This window comes from Ipomoea triloba, chromosome 14, assembly GCF_003576645.1.
Source record: "Ipomoea triloba cultivar NCNSP0323 chromosome 14, ASM357664v1".
In the NCBI taxonomy this organism is placed as follows: domain Eukaryota; kingdom Viridiplantae; phylum Streptophyta; class Magnoliopsida; order Solanales; family Convolvulaceae; genus Ipomoea; species Ipomoea triloba.
In genome coordinates, this window is record NC_044929.1 from 20181798 (window position 1) to 20199973 (window position 18176).

At 34.6% G+C, this 18176-nt stretch overlaps 2 protein-coding genes across 3 annotated transcripts; one reads left to right on the forward strand and one right to left on the reverse strand.

The window, feature by feature from the left end:
- The first annotated feature begins 3050 nt into the window (after nucleotides 1-3050).
- On the forward strand, nucleotides 3051-6131 carry LOC116005054. 2 transcript variants are annotated; one of them, XM_031245282.1, is made up of 2 exons: nucleotides 3051-4456; nucleotides 5854-6131. In XM_031245282.1, the coding sequence occupies exon 1, from the start codon at nucleotides 3624-3626 to the stop codon at nucleotides 4416-4418; it is 795 nt and encodes a 264-aa protein (XP_031101142.1). In that variant the 5' UTR covers nucleotides 3051-3623; the 3' UTR covers nucleotides 4419-4456; nucleotides 5854-6131. The 2 variants fall into 2 exon arrangements, with proteins under 2 accessions (XP_031101142.1, XP_031101141.1); XM_031245281.1 differs by having other exon boundaries at nucleotides 3052-4456; nucleotides 5805-6131.
- Nucleotides 6132-10572: 4441 nt separating this feature from the next.
- LOC116003684 (heat shock cognate 70 kDa protein 2-like) lies at nucleotides 10573-13495 on the reverse strand. Its single transcript, XM_031243587.1, has 2 exons — nucleotides 13189-13495; nucleotides 10573-12479 (listed from the first exon to the last, which is right to left on the reverse strand). The coding sequence occupies exons 1-2, from the start codon at nucleotides 13400-13402 to the stop codon at nucleotides 10750-10752; spliced, it is 1944 nt and encodes a 647-aa protein (XP_031099447.1). The 5' UTR covers nucleotides 13403-13495; the 3' UTR covers nucleotides 10573-10749.
- Between the last annotated feature and the right edge of the window lie 4681 nt (nucleotides 13496-18176).

The following is an 18176-nucleotide window of genomic DNA, read 5'->3' on the forward strand; positions in this document are numbered from 1 at the left end:
AAAAAATTTTTTTTTTTTTTTTTTTTTTTTTTTTTGTTTTTTGCAAGCTATGCTAATTTCTTTTGAAAAGTGTTGTGTTCACCATTGGAGTACGTGGTGTAATGGCAGCTTTTCATTTCTTGTGGGTAGGTGTGTGTGTGTGTTTTTTTAATTGTAATTATTTAGATATTTTGGTTATTAATGAATAAAAGTTTTAGTTAAAATTGGCATTTTTAAAGGGTGTGAACGTGTGATAATATTTATTTAATTAATAATGTTTATACACATGAATGGTTACCCTGTGTTCAGATGACATGTAGTGACTTTTCCACATGGAAAGTCATGACATCGAGCATCAGTGGAGTCAGTATTGACCAATACAACAGAGTCAGTAATACTCAATTTCTTTTTAGTACGAGTTAATACCTAAAATGGTCCTCGACTATAGTGGTTTTTCTCAATTTCGTCCTAAACGACTTTTGTGACCCAATGTAGTCCCAGACTTGTGTGTTTTTGCTCAGTTTAGTCCTCCGTTTACATTTCCATCCATTTGCTGTTAAATCCAAGGATATTTTTGTAATTGCAATAACCCCTCCTTTAAGAGAGAAGGAAAGAGCTTCAAAATTAACTCCATGGCTAATGCTTATGAGGACTTGCAGGAAAATTTGTGAGTGAAGATGGTGAGAAATGTAATTCCATGGAAAATTGGCAGTAACTCCATTTCTAGCTTCAATGCAACTTTATGTTTCTGCACAGCTTTCTAGTTTCTCTCTCCGTGTATTGTTACATATTCCATTAACTGTGGAGCTCTCACCATCTTCACTCACAATTTTTTTTCTGCAAATTCTCATAAACATTGGCCATAGAGTTTTGAAGCTTTTTCCTTCTCTCTTAAAGGAGGGATTATTGCAATTACAAAAATATCCTTGGATTTAACAGCAAATGGATGGAAATATAAACAGAGGACTGTATTGAGCAAAAACACACAAGTTTGGGACTACATTAGGTCACAAAAGTCGTTTAGGATGAAATCGAGAAAAACCACCATAGTCAAGGACCATTTTGAGTATTAACTCTTTTTAGTACTATTTGATTATGTGAAAAAAAAATGGTTAAATAGACACTTAAACTTTATACTAAAAATCACACATAAACTTTAATTGATTGCTAAATAGAACAAATGTGTTCTTGGAATTTAACTAATTTAGTAAGGACTTTAAAGAAAATGTCAAGTATGTACCTCATTTATACTTGCGCATTATACATTATTATGGTACTTCATTCATAATATATACTTGGTAAGGAATTACCTAACCAAATTTTAGCCATATAGATTTATATGTGACAGTTCACTTTTAGTTATTTTTTATTAGAATATCTACTTGTGAAGTTGTGGTCCTAGTATAATTGTGACATGAATATTTTTTGTCCTCTATCAACAAAATAGTTTAAATGTTGTTAAATACAAAGGTATTTTAGTCTTTAATTATGTTTTTTTTTAAATACATAGAAATTTTTTTTTAAAAAAATAAAGTGGGCCAACGTACTTTGTATAAAAAAGATCTAAATGTCATTCTATTTAATGACATTTCAATAATTTTATTGATGGAAGAGCAAAAGTGATCATGTAATAGTAATAGTAAGACCAAAAGTGAATGTTATAATAAAAAAAAACCAAAAGCGAATTGCTATCTATAAATATAGGACCAACAATGAAACTAACTCTAAATTAATCAATAAAAATATTCAATATGTCTTTTACTAAATGAATTTTTTTATTGGTGGGTGCATGGGAGGGGCTAGAGCTCCGGGGAAATTAGTAAATCCTTCTGACAAGCATGAACTTGGTGTTGCGATCAAAGATGTCTTTAACTTCATTGTGCGGGAGATCCAAAATGGTAGTACCCCATCGATCGTGGTGACTCATGTTGGCCAGGAAATCTGCACATTGATTTTCTTCCAAGTAGTTTCATTTCAACACAACTACGATTTCATTTTTATATAACTACAATTTCATTCAACATTATACACTCAAATATGTGAATTTGTTATTCATTTTTATTTTCATTTTATATACACTGTAGTTTCATTTTGATATAACTACAGTTTCATTCAACATTATACACTATAGCGAAATTATCAATTTGATCTCGAGCTAACGGATGTTTAACAGCAAAATAAACGGAAGATCAAATTGGGTAAAATTTTTAAAGTTAATGGACTTAATTGGTCAAAAAATAGTCAATGAAATTGGTAATTTTACTATAGTCAAGATATTATTTCGATAATTAATTCTTTTAAATATTAAAAATAATCAATCCACCCCACTTCTTTCAATAGTTATTGCGTGGACACTCCAAAAACGAAACGACGTATTTCGCGCAAATTTTTTTTTTTCATGCGATCCACTGCAACATACATTTTTGTAACTCATAATGTACATTATTCTAAAGCATAATATATGGTATTCTAATTCATAAAGTACAATATCTTACCACATAAGTTTCATTATTCTAACACATAATATACATTATTTTAACTCATAAAATTCTACAACGTAGTTTTGAAGTGTGTTCCACACCATAATTTGCCCACCTCTTTGTCCCCTTGGGATTTGAAGAAGCTATTACACAATAAACTAACTAAAAAAATCAACTAGTATTTTGTATATATTCCGTGTGTTCTCATTTGAATGTTATTTTGAACTAAAGTTCACAATATAAGGTAAATTTTGATCTATAATATAACTTGTCAATACTAAGAGAGTACAACATAATGATATACTCTTTATATTAAAAATTTACAAATTTGCCAAAGACCTTGTGGTCTAGAGACACCGGTGTCTTGATTTACACTCCTACATGGATGATGGGAGTGAATTTGAGTCTTAGTGGAGTCAACTGACTCTTTGTGCTTCAGTAGGTTAAGAAAATAGCTATGATTGTAACAGAATTCTTACTAATACTTTTTTCCATCAAACCCACGGCAAAGAATCGGACCCTATGAAAAATATCCATTTCCCCTTTCAAGCCCCTTAAATATTTTTGTTTCTTTTGATCAATGCATGCAAAGCTTTTGCCAACCCATGTGAGCTATCTCCAGACGGATGTGACCCCTCCAAGGCTCCAACCATTCTGCACGCATCAACAATATTTTCACTTTATAACTTCACTCCATCCAATAATTTCACACCTTTGAATTTGAAACCAGTTTCCCTTCACTCACTCCTCTGTTTGTTGCTGGTTCTTGAATTCTATCCGGGTCTCGCAGAGGGGATAGAAAAAAAGTCTTTATTTTTTCTCCCCACGCAGTAAATTCCTTCCGATTTCCTGTTTGCGTGTCTTTAAGGCAACACATAGGAAAGCTTTTGTACGAAGTATCATTGCTGGCCTTTTCAGGATGTAAACATCAGAGGAAGCTATGAAAGGCGTTCGTGTTTCATAGGAATTTGAGGGCGGAGTGTTTATGGGTTTCGTGACTTTTTGACACCCTTTTCTAATTTCCTGGGAGATATCATTTCGTTTTGGAGTTTACCCAAAGTTTAGTGTTCAGCACAATATGCACATGAGGTGTTTGTTGCTATGCTTAACTGAGAGAATCACAAGTTTAAGTTTAAGTTTAATGTGAGCTTTTTACAGTTTTAGATGGCATCTTTTAGTGGTTTAGGAATTGGTTTGAGTTTTGTGTTTGGGTGTATCCTTATGGGACTGGTTGCAGAGCTGTATTACTTGTTATGGGTGAGGAGAAGAATCAGAGACAGAGAAACTGAGGGGGAATACACCAGTATTGGGAGTGATATTGCTTATTTGTTTTGTTGCAAGAAATCCAATTCTGTGGTGACTAGAACCAGCACCCAAGCCCTAACAACCTCAGAATTGAATGGATATAGCCAAGATTTGGAGGTGGGGACAGGGAAGGATTCACTGTTGAAAGGGTTTGGGGAAGATGATGGGGTTGAATCAGAGTTGATGAGGCTGCACAACCTGTGTGGGCCTCCTAGGTTTCTGTTCACAATCAAAGAGGAAACCAAGGAGGATTTGGAGTCTGAGGATGGGAAATCTAGGAAGGGTTCTAGAACTAGGAGCTTGAGCCATGACCTTATGATTGGTAGTGTTGAAACACCATTGCTTTCCCCCTTGTCTTCACCTCCATTAAAGCCTCTGGCTTTGGAGTCTTATAGCCACCATGGGTTCAACCCTCTCTTTGAATCCTCAACAGAAGCAGCCCTGAATAGGATGAGATCCTCTCCTCCTCCTAAGCTCAAGTTCCTGAGAGATGCTGAGGAGAAGCTGATTAAGAGGCTGGTGCAAGAAGCTGAGAAAAGGGCCCTCAGGAATGGTGATTCTGCACCCCCAAACTCAAATGGGGTCACTGAAGTGAAAGATGGCTCCTTTATGTCTTTTCTTGATAGTAGCAAAGCAAAAGAGGTTAAGGTTTGAGACAAACAGTCTCCTGGTACCACCCATCTCCTTCACAGGTACTCCCATTGCCTTCTTCTCCCCCAACATTCTTGACACCAATTCTGCTATGCACTATATCTCCAACATGGACAAGGCTTAGATCATCCTCTTGTTTCTTCCATTAACCAAAGTTACAGAAATCTAGATTACCCCCTTTTTTTCCTTCTTTTTAATTTATTGAATTGCTTGTAGGACTTATTAGCAATTGTTTATGTTTTTCCTGTTCTGCTCCTAAATTGCTAAATCAAAATCCTTGTACAAAGTATCATGAGTTTCATTTTATGCATGCTTTTGACTTATGTGAAGAAAAAACTTGACAATTTAATACTAAATCTTTGTGTTTTTATGATTTATATAAGTACAAAGAACACAACTCACCACCAACCATTTACATAAAATTATATTATAATTTAAACAAGGCCAGTTTTGGCCTATTGCTTAGCATTTTGACTAGATCTGTTTACCTATTCAATTAACAATATGGCCTCTGTTTGTTGAAACTTGATGTAATTATTTGTATGAATCATAATGTTTTATGCCAAGGACACAGCATTACAGCATATATATATATAGACACAGACCCCCTAAAAGGCTCTTTCTTTCTCTGATCTCTAACTGTTGGTGCACATGCATGATATCATGCCACATTACTATGTCCCAATTATTTTCCCTTTTTCCTTTTGCTGGCATATCATTGCTTTGGCCATTGTTAATTTTTAAAATCACCAGGTTAAGAATACAGTTCCTGTGACCATTTTTTTAAATAAAGAAAATACAGTAACAAATTTAGTTCTTAAGTTATACAAATATAGGTGAGTCAATCATTAAATTATTGCAAATATAGGCGAGTCAATCATTGATTTATTCATTTATTGCAGTAACCACTTTTAGTGCCCAAGTCGTGGTGATTTTGCCTCCTCGTTAGGCCTGGTCAAAAACCCTATATGACTAGATGCATCTTCTTAATTCGACATACCTGTTACAATATAGTATATATCACACTGAGAATTTGAACCTGAGACCTCTCATTTGAGAAGCCACAACTATGCCGCTTGACCACAAGACCTCTGGACAAAATCCCTTAAAAAATAATGCAAGACTAAAGAATAAATGAGTCAATAATATCTGTATAAGACTAAATTTATAAATTTCCCTTTAGTTTTACAATGCTTAAGAGAGTGCATCCAAGGATTGATTAAACTAAAGTCATGATACTATGATTTTGGGCATTCTGCTTTAGCTAATGTCCAATCATGTCTGGTAAGAGACACCAAAGTCATTTGCACCTATCTGCCAACTGTACACTTGATAATATCTTGCCAAATGTCATCTTAATCATGGTTATTAATTCTTCATCCAAAACAGGAACATTAAACAGTGATTTTGTTCCTCCCCCCCTCCCCACTCTTTTAAGGATGAAGAGGGCATTCTGCAACCACATGAAAAGATGCTCAACCAGTTTTTGTTGTCAGGGGACAGTACCTGGAAACAGTTGGGATTTTACCCTCAATGGATGTGTTCCAACCCATGACATGTATCTTGCATGGTGTTGGTTTTTATATTAAATTGAATGATGCGTTTCGTCTCAATTTAACGTTTAAAATTGATAGTTCGATTATACATTTATATTTATATATTATGCTCAACAGTATACATACTTCAACCGTGACTTCAGTTGGTTGTAAATCGACACTTTGGACATGTCAAAATAATTTTAAAAGTAAATATATATATTTTTTCTTAACTCAAGTTTTGATTGAATCTTGTAAGGAGAAACTTCTCAACACTTGTGACTCCTAACATTGGCGGATCCTATATGGGGACAATTGTCCCCCTCCCCAACCCCAACACCCCTGGTATAGGTTGGGGACCCTTGTATAAATGTTTACATATAAGTAAATAATAAAGATATTTTTTTTTGAAAATCAAATAATAAAGATATAAGTTGCCCAAAGTTGAAGTTGCTTAGATGGTTAAGCATTTGTTTATTGTTGTAGAGGTCAAGAGGTCTTTTAACTCCGCCCCGAACTCCTAGTACATTATTGTTGACCGGCTATTATAACGAGTTTGAATTCAAGAATAAGAATATGGAATGATGGATGATTAATATGCATTACCACCTTAAATAAGGAGGAAGCCTTGATCATCAAAAACATTTGGAAGTCTATAATTATGTTTTGTGAGTACATTTGAACTTTTACCTTTTCCAACAAGAAAGGTCATAGATATCATGCGATTTGGCTAAAAAGTTCCTCAACAATTCATTTACGGAAATGCCACTATTTCATTCTTTGTATAATAATTGATATTTTTATTATTGTACATCTTAAAATTTTTCATAAATATAAATTTTATGCTTAATATATTCCCATGGATGAGACTAATCTAACTCAATTGCATCTCATGAATAAGATTAATCTAACTGAATTTCAATTGAGATCCATTCAAGATAGTCCTAAGAGCTTACTGCACAAGACTAATCTACCTCAATTGCATTCCATGGATAAGTTTAATATAGTTGAATTTTGGTTGAGATCTGTTTAAGACAGCTCTCTCAAGAGCGTTACTGCATACACATGAGTTCAAACTTTCGACTCTCTCAAGAGTGTTACTGCATACATACGAGTTCAAACTTCTGACCCCATGTTTAAGCGACTAAAACCCTTTCCACTTCAATTCAACATTTTTCTCTGTATGAGTTTGAAAATTCAAATGAAGATGCATCTGGATTAAATGGTGGTGACTTGAAGCCTAGGTTAGTTGAGGATAAAGGGAAAATGATTTGGCATGAGACTTGGGACCTTTATGGTGGTCCATGGCTAGGGGTGGGTGTGGGTAGCCAGGGCCCATCATAATTACTCTTGTAAGTTATAGTAACAGATTATACAGGGACCACTGCATAACTTACCTGGCATTCACAAGAAGCAATTTACCTAATTTGAATTTGAATCTGTGAGCTGAAGGAACAGAGTTTCAACATTTGGGGATTTTGAGTTTTCTGACAAAATCTGGACCAGTTTCATGCCTGCCCAAACCCAATTTAAAAACAGTGTCTTTTCCTGGATTTGGACTAGTGAACACAGCTGCTTTTCCAGCAGTAATGTTTGTCTCTCTTGTTTTTTATGTTGTTGTTTTGGGTAGAGCTTTGGAGCTTCTGTTTCAGAGTTGGGTGGTATCTCTTCTTAGGCATTTTGGTATTCATACCCTTTTGTTAGGGAATTGTAGTTATGGAGTCCAATGTAATTACATCAATAACAATTTGATTAAATGTTGGGTCATTACCTAGTTTAATTAGCCAAATTCAATAATATTAACAAGTCCGGTCTAGACTCAGTAGTCCAAGCCTGTTATGCATATCACGTGAATATTTAATACAAATCGCCCAAATATAAATATTAAGTTATTCACATTGCATAAGAGACGAGACAAGACAAGACGTCATATTGATTATGTTGATCCCATGATTATGCTTGATTAGGCTCTTTGTATTTTGAGATAGCATAATAGAAATATCAACTCTTCACGTTGCTCTCAACATTGATATTCGAATCTAGACAACGTATTGCTACCTTACTATTCTAACTATAGGCATTTGTAACTAAACCTACAACAATTAATAATTGCATACCACTTGATGGGGATTGTTTCCCGATATTCGTGCGTGAATGGTGGTCGAAATCAGGCACACTACGTGAGAGGAGCTCGGACCGACTTCGCCGACCCCTCACGATCACCCTCCTGACTATCTCTTCTATCGAACTTCGCTGGAAGGCAGCTTACGTAGGTACTCCAGTAATTGTCGTGTCCTGGCCTGAGCAGGTCGAGACCGACCTAGTTCCAGCAGTAGCATACAACATCCTCAGAAATATTAGGGCACATGGTCGAGCCTCCTTGGGCTCCGGCCTTGGCCCATGCATGGGTTCCATGTGTCGTACATGTAGCGGGATCGGAACCTGTTCCCTCATCTTTCCTATATAAATAATGCATTTATCATTGAGGGGAGACTTTTTGGTTACTCCTACACACCTAAGAAATGTTTGGTATCTCAAGTTCCGTAATTTAAACCAACAAGCAGACTAAGTAAAAGGACTGTGTACAGTATCTTGTAGTTAATACCGCTCCTATATACTTCATCACCACTAAATAATGAAAAATTAAAAATTTCATATAACTAAAGGTACACCTACACTTATACGGAGTATAATATTATCTCAATGAAACTCGGACTTTTAACCTAAAGTTGAGTGTAACTTATGCAGGTAGAGACCACGAAGATGAATTTGACACTTTAAAGAGAGGTGTTGCCTTGCGGAAAAGTAAAGCCTTTGTTTTAGGTTGCTTAGAGGGTTAGGCTGGGAAATGAGCTTTAGCGTTTTGCGGTTTTTAAAGAGGAGAGAATATATCTTTCTAGGAATTGAGCTATCATCTTTTGCGTGGAATTTTTAGTCACTAGCTTTCCCACTTTAGGAAAATCTAGTTTCATTGCATTAAGCAAAACAATACCAATGAACAAACTCCACTAGCTGGTTGAAATTAAAAATGTCAATAAATAATTCACATAAAAATTTGAACTTAAAAACTTAATAGTTACAACAAAATTTGTTTTGTGGATCAATTTTTGCTTTCTTTAATTCTTTTGATTTGATTTTTTTTTTAATTTCTTTTACGGAGGAGGAGCTTTGACAATTGTTATATTATGGACCATGGTCCATCTTGCATTGTAAATTTTAGTACAAAAATTTATGTGTTTGCATTTAATATATGATATATCTGCAGTTAATCGTTTATGTATCTTTAAATAAATTGAAGATATATAACATGTTATGTGAATCAGAATGAACATAAACTATTAATTGGAAGTACGAAATATGTCAACTGTAGACACATAATCAAAATGTTATTTTGGACCAAGGTCCAGAATGCAAGGTAGATCATGGTACATAGTATAATTTGTTGAGCTATTATATCTCTAATCTCGATCTATTTCTAAATCTCTAAAATTTAATAAAAGCCAATGATATTAGTCCCTAATTGAAATAAAAATTGTGTTGGTAGTATAAGTTGTATTAAGTGTTTATTCTTTGTGTTATTTGTGTTGTTCCTTTGCACTTAAAAAAAAAAAATTACACTCCACATTTTTCTTTTGACATTTTTTTAACATTAGTCCTTAACTGAACTAAAAATTTGTTAATGATATAAGTGACACTAAATACTTTTAGTTTGTGCTCTAAGTTGTACAATTATAATTTTTACCAAGTTTACCCTCAAATTTTTTTTCTTTCGTTAATTTTATCATTACTATGTAAAATACAAACACATGCATTTTCTATAAATATAATATATATAATTTATTAATATTTTTTATTTAATGAATGATGTGTATCTATTTTCATTTTATTTTCTTATTTGAAAATTTAACTTATATTTGTTTTAATTTTTTTAAATAATTTTTTTTTGTTTAAAAAAAAAAAAGAGTTTAGTTTTTCATTGGTATCTTATTTGATGTGGAATAAATGTATCATTGACTTATTATCAACAAAACATTTCTATTTCATTTAGTATGGTATCGATATTAAAATCTAATTATAATAAAAGAAATTATAAGGAAAATTAATTACATTAATTACATTTAGTTCAATGTTTTTTAAAAATAAATGCTAGAATAAAAAATTAAAATTCTATCTTCTTATGGAGCTATGTATTTATTTTGATAATTTAATTTTACTGGCTTTTTGTTGTTCATTGAACATTATACAATATTTAGTTATTTACAACTAGTACCCATAAAAGCTTCAAATGTAAAACTAGGCCCAAAAAAAAAAACTTCAGTGTTTAGGTCCATTAAGTTCACCCCGGCAACGAAGTCAGAGCTTAGTTATAACGGCCCACGATGACAAAATCTACCACCATAATTAATCCAGTCGGGGGGGGGGGGGGGGGTTGAAATATGGATATGCATTTCATAAGTGGGTTAGGGTTTAAAGGCTAAAATCTGTGCAAGTTATCCGGATTTTTGGGATTGTTCACCAATAACTTGCACACGTATCTTCAGCACTACGCTCCTTGTTAGAGTGAAAAGCAATTAACATTAAGCGTAATCTAAACTGAAATGAAACTAAGTTGAGCACAGGGATTATGAGAATAGATCGCAAAAATTGATGGTATTTAACATTAAGCGTAATCTAAACTGGAAATATTGAGTTCATGAATCGAAAAAAAAAAAAAACAGAAAAGATAACCAATCCAGCAGTTTCACAATCGCGAAATATTAAGGTAATAGACTCTTTTTTTAAGTGTAAGAGTCGATCCCTTAATCAACCTCTTCAATCTTGGGGCCAGCACCACTACCACCAGCCGGGGCATCCTCTTCCATGGGTCCTCCAGCGGCACCTCCGGCACCCTGGTACATCTTCGCAATGATGGGATTGCAGATGCTCTCAAGCTCCTTCATCTTATCTTCAAACTCATCAGCTTCAGCGAGTTGATTGCTATCTAACCAAGAGATTGCTTGATCAATGGCATCCTCAATCTTCTTCTTGTCATCTGGGGTTAGCTTAGATCCAATCTTCTCATCCTTAATGGTGTTCCTCATGTTGTAAGCATAATTCTCCAATGCATTCTTTGCTTCAACCTTCTTTTTGTGTTCCTCGTCCTCAGCCTTGTATTTTTCTGCTTCTTGTACCATCTTTTCAATTTCATCCTTTGATAGCCGGCCCTTGTCATTGGTGATTGTAATCTTGTTCTTCTGTCCGGTGGTCTTGTCCTCGGCAGAGACATTCAAAATGCCATTAGCATCGATATCAAAACACACAGTGATCTGAGGCACACCCCTAGGAGCGGGAGGGATACCGGAGAGCTCAAATTTACCCAACAAATTGTTATCTCTGGTCCTTGCTCGCTCACCTTCGTACACCTGGATCAACACACCGGGTTGGTTATCAGAGTATGTGGAGAAAACTTGCTCCTTCTTGGTGGGGATGGTTGTGTTCCTTGGAATCAAGACTGTCATAACACCTCCAGCAGTCTCCAAACCAAGAGACAAGGGGGTGACATCCAGAAGCAACAAGTCTTGAACCTTCTCGTTACCTTCACCGCTCAAAATTGCAGCCTGGACTGCAGCACCATACGCAACAGCCTCATCAGGGTTGATGCTCTTGCAGAGCTCCTTCCCATTGAAGAAGTCCTGCAACAATTGTTGAACCTTGGGGATCCTAGTTGATCCACCAACAAGAACAACATCATGGACAGTGCTCTTGTCCATCTTGGCATCCCTCAAACATTTCTCAACAGGCTCCATACACTTCCTGAAGAGATCCATGTTCAACTCTTCAAATCTGGCACGGGTAATAGTTGAGTAGAAATCAATACCCTCAAATAGGGAATCAATCTCAATGGTAGTTTGGGCAGTAGATGAAAGAGTTCTCTTGGCCCTTTCACAAGCTGTCCGCAATCTTCTCAAAGCCCTTGGGTTTCCAGTAATATCCTTCTTATTCTTTCTCTTGAATTCTTGAACAAAGTGGTTCACCATCCTATTGTCAAAGTCTTCACCTCCAAGATGAGTGTCTCCAGCAGTAGCTTTCACCTCAAAGATACCCTCTTCGATTGTAAGGAGAGAGACATCAAAGGTACCACCACCAAGGTCAAAGATTAAGACATTCTTTTCACCTACACTGGTAGCCTTCTTGTCAAGCCCGTAGGCAATAGCAGCAGCTGTTGGCTCATTTATAATACGCATTACATTCAAACCACTAATGACACCTGCATCCTTAGTAGCCTGACGTTGAGAGTCATTGAAGTATGCAGGGACAGTCACAACAGCATTCTTTACTGTTGACCCAAGGTATGCCTCAGCAATTTCCTTCATTTTTGTAAGAACCATAGAAGAGATTTCTTCAGCAGCAAACTCTTTCTCTTCACCCTTGTAGCTAACAACAATCATTGGCTTGTCACCAGGGCCAGCAATGACCTTAAATGGCCACAACTTGATGTCACTCTGGACAGAAGAGTCAGAGAATCTCCTACCAATAAGCCGTTTTGCATCTGCATATTAAAAATTTTAAATAAGTAACACAGAGCATGTCATAGTAAGCTATTGTTTCACTAACAACAGCATTCTAGCGGATAATGAACTTAAACCTATGCACACTTCAATCAGTACATACAAAATATATAGCTAGGTACATACTGCATACACATACTTCACAAACAAAGGAGAGAATAATTGCATCACTCTAGTCCGGTCTAGAGCAAATATGAGCACAGACACTATAAACTATATCCAGAGGGCTTGTACTCTGAGCATATAAATAAGAGATCTTAAATCCATTGAGGTTTTTTTTGGCAGTATAGATCCGGGAAACTAAATACTCCGTATATCATCTCCATTGGACATTAAATAATATCAGTGTAAAAAATATCATTCTACTTTTTAAATTTAGCTCAACTGATGGGACTTCAAATCTGAGAGTGAACTTTTTTACTCAGATCGGTCTAAAGCTGGGGACATGTACGAAATTTAATAACTAATGACAGTTCACAAACTGCAGGAATTCTATAAGCTGGGGACATGTAAACTGCTAATAGCATAAACCAGTGAACATCAACACACATAACCAGATCTAATCAAATCAAGGACAGTTGCTTTCCAACAAAAACCGTAAAACGACATGCATTTCTCGCAATTCAAGTATATACATACGCATCGTGTAATTCAAACAAAACAAAGCTGAGATCTGAGAGGGCGGCTTACCGAAAACAGTGTTGATAGGGTTCATGGCGACCTGGTTCTTGGCGGCGTCACCAATAAGACGCTCAGTATCAGTGAAGCCGACATAGGAGGGCGTGGTGCGGTTCCCCTGATCGTTGGCGATGATCTCAACACGATCGTGCTGCCAAACACCGACGCAGGAATACGTGGTACCGAGATCGATACCGATCGCCGGACCTTCACCTTTTCCGGCCATTATCCTTGGCGACTAACTACGAACGAACAGAGAGAGAGAGAGATCGGAGAGAAAGGGAGATCGACAGAGAGAATGAGAAGAGAGATAGGTTTATGGGATGGGGAAAGAGTGGTATATATGAGGCGGAGACCGTGTATGTTGGGGGTTCTGGAATGTTCTCTCGCTGCCGATTTTTCAACAAATTCGAATAGAAATTCCCCACTGGATGCATCGTGCGGGACCAACAAGCGCCCTTTCTCATTTCGTTTCTGAGTTGTAGTTGCCGCCTCCGATTTGTGGACTTGGTTCAAAGTCTTTGTACGGACTACGGCGTATATGTCAACATTTCATTGGAGCCCGTATACATGGGCTCTTTACACAAAATTACTCCGTAATTGATTTATTGTAAAATACACAATCGTTATTCAAAAGTTTAAAAAAATTACTCATTTATGCCAAGCACTTCGTGACATTTTAACTCACGGACCAACCCGTATAATTCATGTCTCCACACGAATTATACATGCCTTGTTAAAATGGGCCGGGTTAGAACATTTTCAACCTAGGCCATGTAAAATACGGGTTAAACGTGTGTCCTTAACATAATTGGTGGTTTCAATAGTGTTAAATTAAATAAAAGGTCAAGAGTTCAAGCAGGACCGGATTTTGGGCTGTGCAAGCTGCCCAATAGCACATGGCTTCAAATTTTAGAGGGCCCAATATTTAATTTTTACCTAGCTAGTTAAAACAATTAGAAAACAAAAATTTTTGCAATTAATTTTAAAAGATTCCAATAGAGAAATGGTAGAAATGTGTTTATAATATTTTATATTAGAGATCAAGGGTTCGAAAAAAAAAATCTTTAAAATTGCGTTTTTGGTAGGACCTCATTTATTTATTCAAGTCTTGTTGACAATAACATTTTAAAATATTAATACAATACCTAATTACACAATAAATTTGAAGACGGGAGTGAGGGTACAAGTTTGCTTGAGTAATCCACAAGCCAACTCGTATAACCCGAACCTCCACACATATTATAGGGTCGGATTGAAAACGAGTCGGATTAAAAATTCTCCAACTCAATACATCTAAAATAAAGGTTAAATTAGCCCAACCCACCAAGTTAGGTCTGTTTTAACAACTCTACAAGTAACATGCAGTGTCGACCCACCCTTATAGACTCATAGTACAGGCTGGCATCTTATTTTGGTATGGGCCTATAGCCTTAGGGCCTAGTGGAATGGATCAATAATTTGAGGCCTCGAAGAATGTTGCTCCTATTATGGGCTTTATTATGGCTGTTGCATCTGGGAATTGAGATATAAATATATAATGTAGAAATGATAATTTCAAGACCTCATTTGGGTTCTATTTGTAAAGCCCAAAGTACTAAATAAAATGAATTTCTCGCACGTTTGGTTTCACAATTATAATGGCCTTTTCGATATTGATCACAACTTGTGCTTTCTGGAAATTTATACAATGAACCAGAATTTACCTTATATTATATGCGTACAGTTAATATATTATGTGTTTGTTGTTAATATATTATGTGCATGTAGTTAACATATTATGTGTCTAGAAAATGAATCATTTTCATAAAATATTTTTATTTTCAATGTTTGGTTGTGTTGGTTTTATGCTACGGAATAGTCGGACAGCTGGCCAACACAATCGTATCACAAGCTTAATGAGAGCTTAAGATAATAAGATGGCAAAGTGACAATGTTATTGTGAGAGAATCAAAAACTAAATCCCATTCAATGTGCCCCCAAAGAGATATTTATACAAGGTCTACATTGAGAAAGGAAAGAGAAGAGTTAACAATTTTAATCTTAAGAAAGTTTCTTAAGTTATCAGATTTCTTTCCTAATGATGAAAAGGGGAATCTCGCCCAATATCTGGAGAAAACCTCTAGGAAATCTCTTTCCCTGCCTCTGGGTCCGTCACCCGATCTGCCTCACCTACCCCGACTGCCTAGAGAGGGGTGGGCATTTGGGTTTAGACATGATGTCTTGTGATGGTCCTAATTGCCTGGTACATAGGTGCGTCTAGTCTACACTTTATGCTGATTAGCCACTGAGCGCATTAAGGGACTACTTGCGCTTTGCACGCGCCCAGGTTTGGGGATCTACCAATCTTTTGGATAAACTGCAAGTCTCGTTTACGCTTTGATCCATAGTTATTTTCCGTTGACTTTAATTTCCCCTTCTTTGCCAAATAACACGGGAAGCCTGAAAAATGATTTCCACAAATCATTTTACCGAGTTTTCAAACACACCCTAAAAACATTCAAACTATCCATTTCAAAAATATTTCTTCTTGTTTAATTTAATTATAAATGGGGTAAAAAGTTCAAATTATTAAAAAAGCAATTTCCATTATTTATAAAATAAAATATAATAAAATAAAAAAAATGGCACTTCTAATTCATTAGTTATATAAATTTAGTCTATTATTTATTTGCGATATAGATTTTGTCTTTCGGTTATTATCAAAGTGATAAATTTAGTCATTAATTGACCAAATACGTCACTTTGATAGTGGTAGAGTTACTAAATCTACATTATAAATAAGTGAATGACTAAACCTATCCCTCAATTGAAAGGCTAAAAGTGACATCTTTCATAAAATAATTAATTACTAACCCCACATTATCATAATGAGTTCAAAGTTTGTTATTCCATGGTTGGGCTAGTAGTGAAGGTGTAATTAAATTTATATTAATTTACTTATACAGTCAGCGTCATGTTTCAACTCTTGATTTACTCTAATACTAATTAGTAGTAAATACATAATTTTATTTTTTTGAGTACTAATGACTCTGTTACAATGTAGTATCTGACTCAAACCTACTCTCTTTTATGTGGGAGTGTAAATCGGATGCCACTTACCCCAAGATTTTTGGTAAATACATAAATTTATTTCTTTATATTTGTATTGTAGCAAACCTTTTGTATTCTGATAATAGTATACTAGACTTGGTCTTTTAAATTGTCACTCAACAGCAGCAATTCCTATGTACAACGATCACAGCAACTGAATAAAACTCAAAAAAACTGATCTCAAACTACTTTTAGCATTAATCATACTATCCTCTTTATCAGCGTTGTACAGGAAACCCAGTATGTGTAGGGCATGAAATATGTACTACTATACCGCGTATGAAACAATAATGAAAGTGGCATCCAATGGTACATCATCGTATGGAATCAATCTCTTTAAACGTCAGCTGCATGTGCAATTATTGTCAAAAGTTCTCGTTTATTGCTTTCTTTAATTTCTCCCTCAACAAGCTACACATATATTCATCTAGCAGCTCAAAATAACTTCATAAATTTATTTTAATTTACTGGCAATAATTATCGGATACACGATTTAAATATAATCCTACCAATAACCCAAAAAAAAGATGTATAAATTTAGCATTATGGTAAGCCTTAGTGGATAAGCATTTGAAGTCTATAGACCAATTAAAACATATCTTGTAATTTACCTCTTCACCTATTTTCATAACAGATGCAATGAGGGGACTTTGAGTTTGAGGCTAATTACGATCTATATATATCAAGGTTGTGATTTGAGCAACCATTTATGGTTCTATGGCATACATATATATATATACTAGTTTTATACGCGCATTGCGCGAATGGGTTAATGCCCAATGTTTATATTTAAATAAATATTTGAAAGTATATCAATGCAAGATTATATAGGAGAAGTTTATACATGGGTAATTGAATGTTAAATTTTTTTATTTAAATATCTAACTCAAAGTATATGAATCCAAGATAATATAAAAAATTCATTATAATTATTACTAAAATAAATGTTTGCAACCTTGTAAAATCGATAGTCTAAATATTTGGTCTAAAATGATAGTCTAAATAAATACTACTTTTAATTTGAATTTTTTTAAGTGTTCTTAATTCTCTTTTGAGTAACATTGTCATTGTCTTCATCTTTACTATTTGTTCTATTCCTTTTTGTTGGTAGTGTGTTATTTGCAATTCGGATATTGTTGGTAGCATAGATGACAACGTCATGCAATGAGATTATGATATAGGAGCTATGGACTTTCCTTTAGGTGTTCTGCTTGGGGTTCATTTGGTTCAACCATTATTGTTGAATGAGTTATTGTGGATAAAGAAATCTCTAGTTTAAGAAAAAGGATTAAATTAATTAATAAAAATTTGAAAATTTAAAATATTATGTATTCCAAAGATATTAAAATGTAGTTTCTCGCTTCAATTTGCTAGGTAATGGGTTATTTGAGTACTTTCATTGTCAACAAATCCCCCAAGTAGTTAATATGATTGGTTTCAAACTATTTTTATTTTATTTTTTTCATGGTATTAAAGAAATACATATGTATCATTGTTTGGTGTAACTACTAATTTATTTAATTCAATAAGAGTAAAATAGAGTGATTCCGCTTCAATTTGTTGAGTTATTATTTGAGTACTCTCTTTGTCAACCAATCCCCAAGTAGTTAATATAATTAGCTTCAAATTATTTTAAAAAAAAATTTCATAGTATTAATAAAATACTTGGTAAACAAATATATAACATTATTTTGTACTATAACTTTGATATTTAATTACAAGATATTGTAAAAATAAGATAATGGACAATGTAATGAATATCAATTGATAAATTTGAATGTAAAGAATCTTTGCATGAGAGAAAATAAAGACAATATAACTAATGAAATTATTTCTCTTATTTAATTTAATTTTTTGATAATGAATAATTTTTTCAATAAAGGTATTGTAGACACATAATTCTAAAT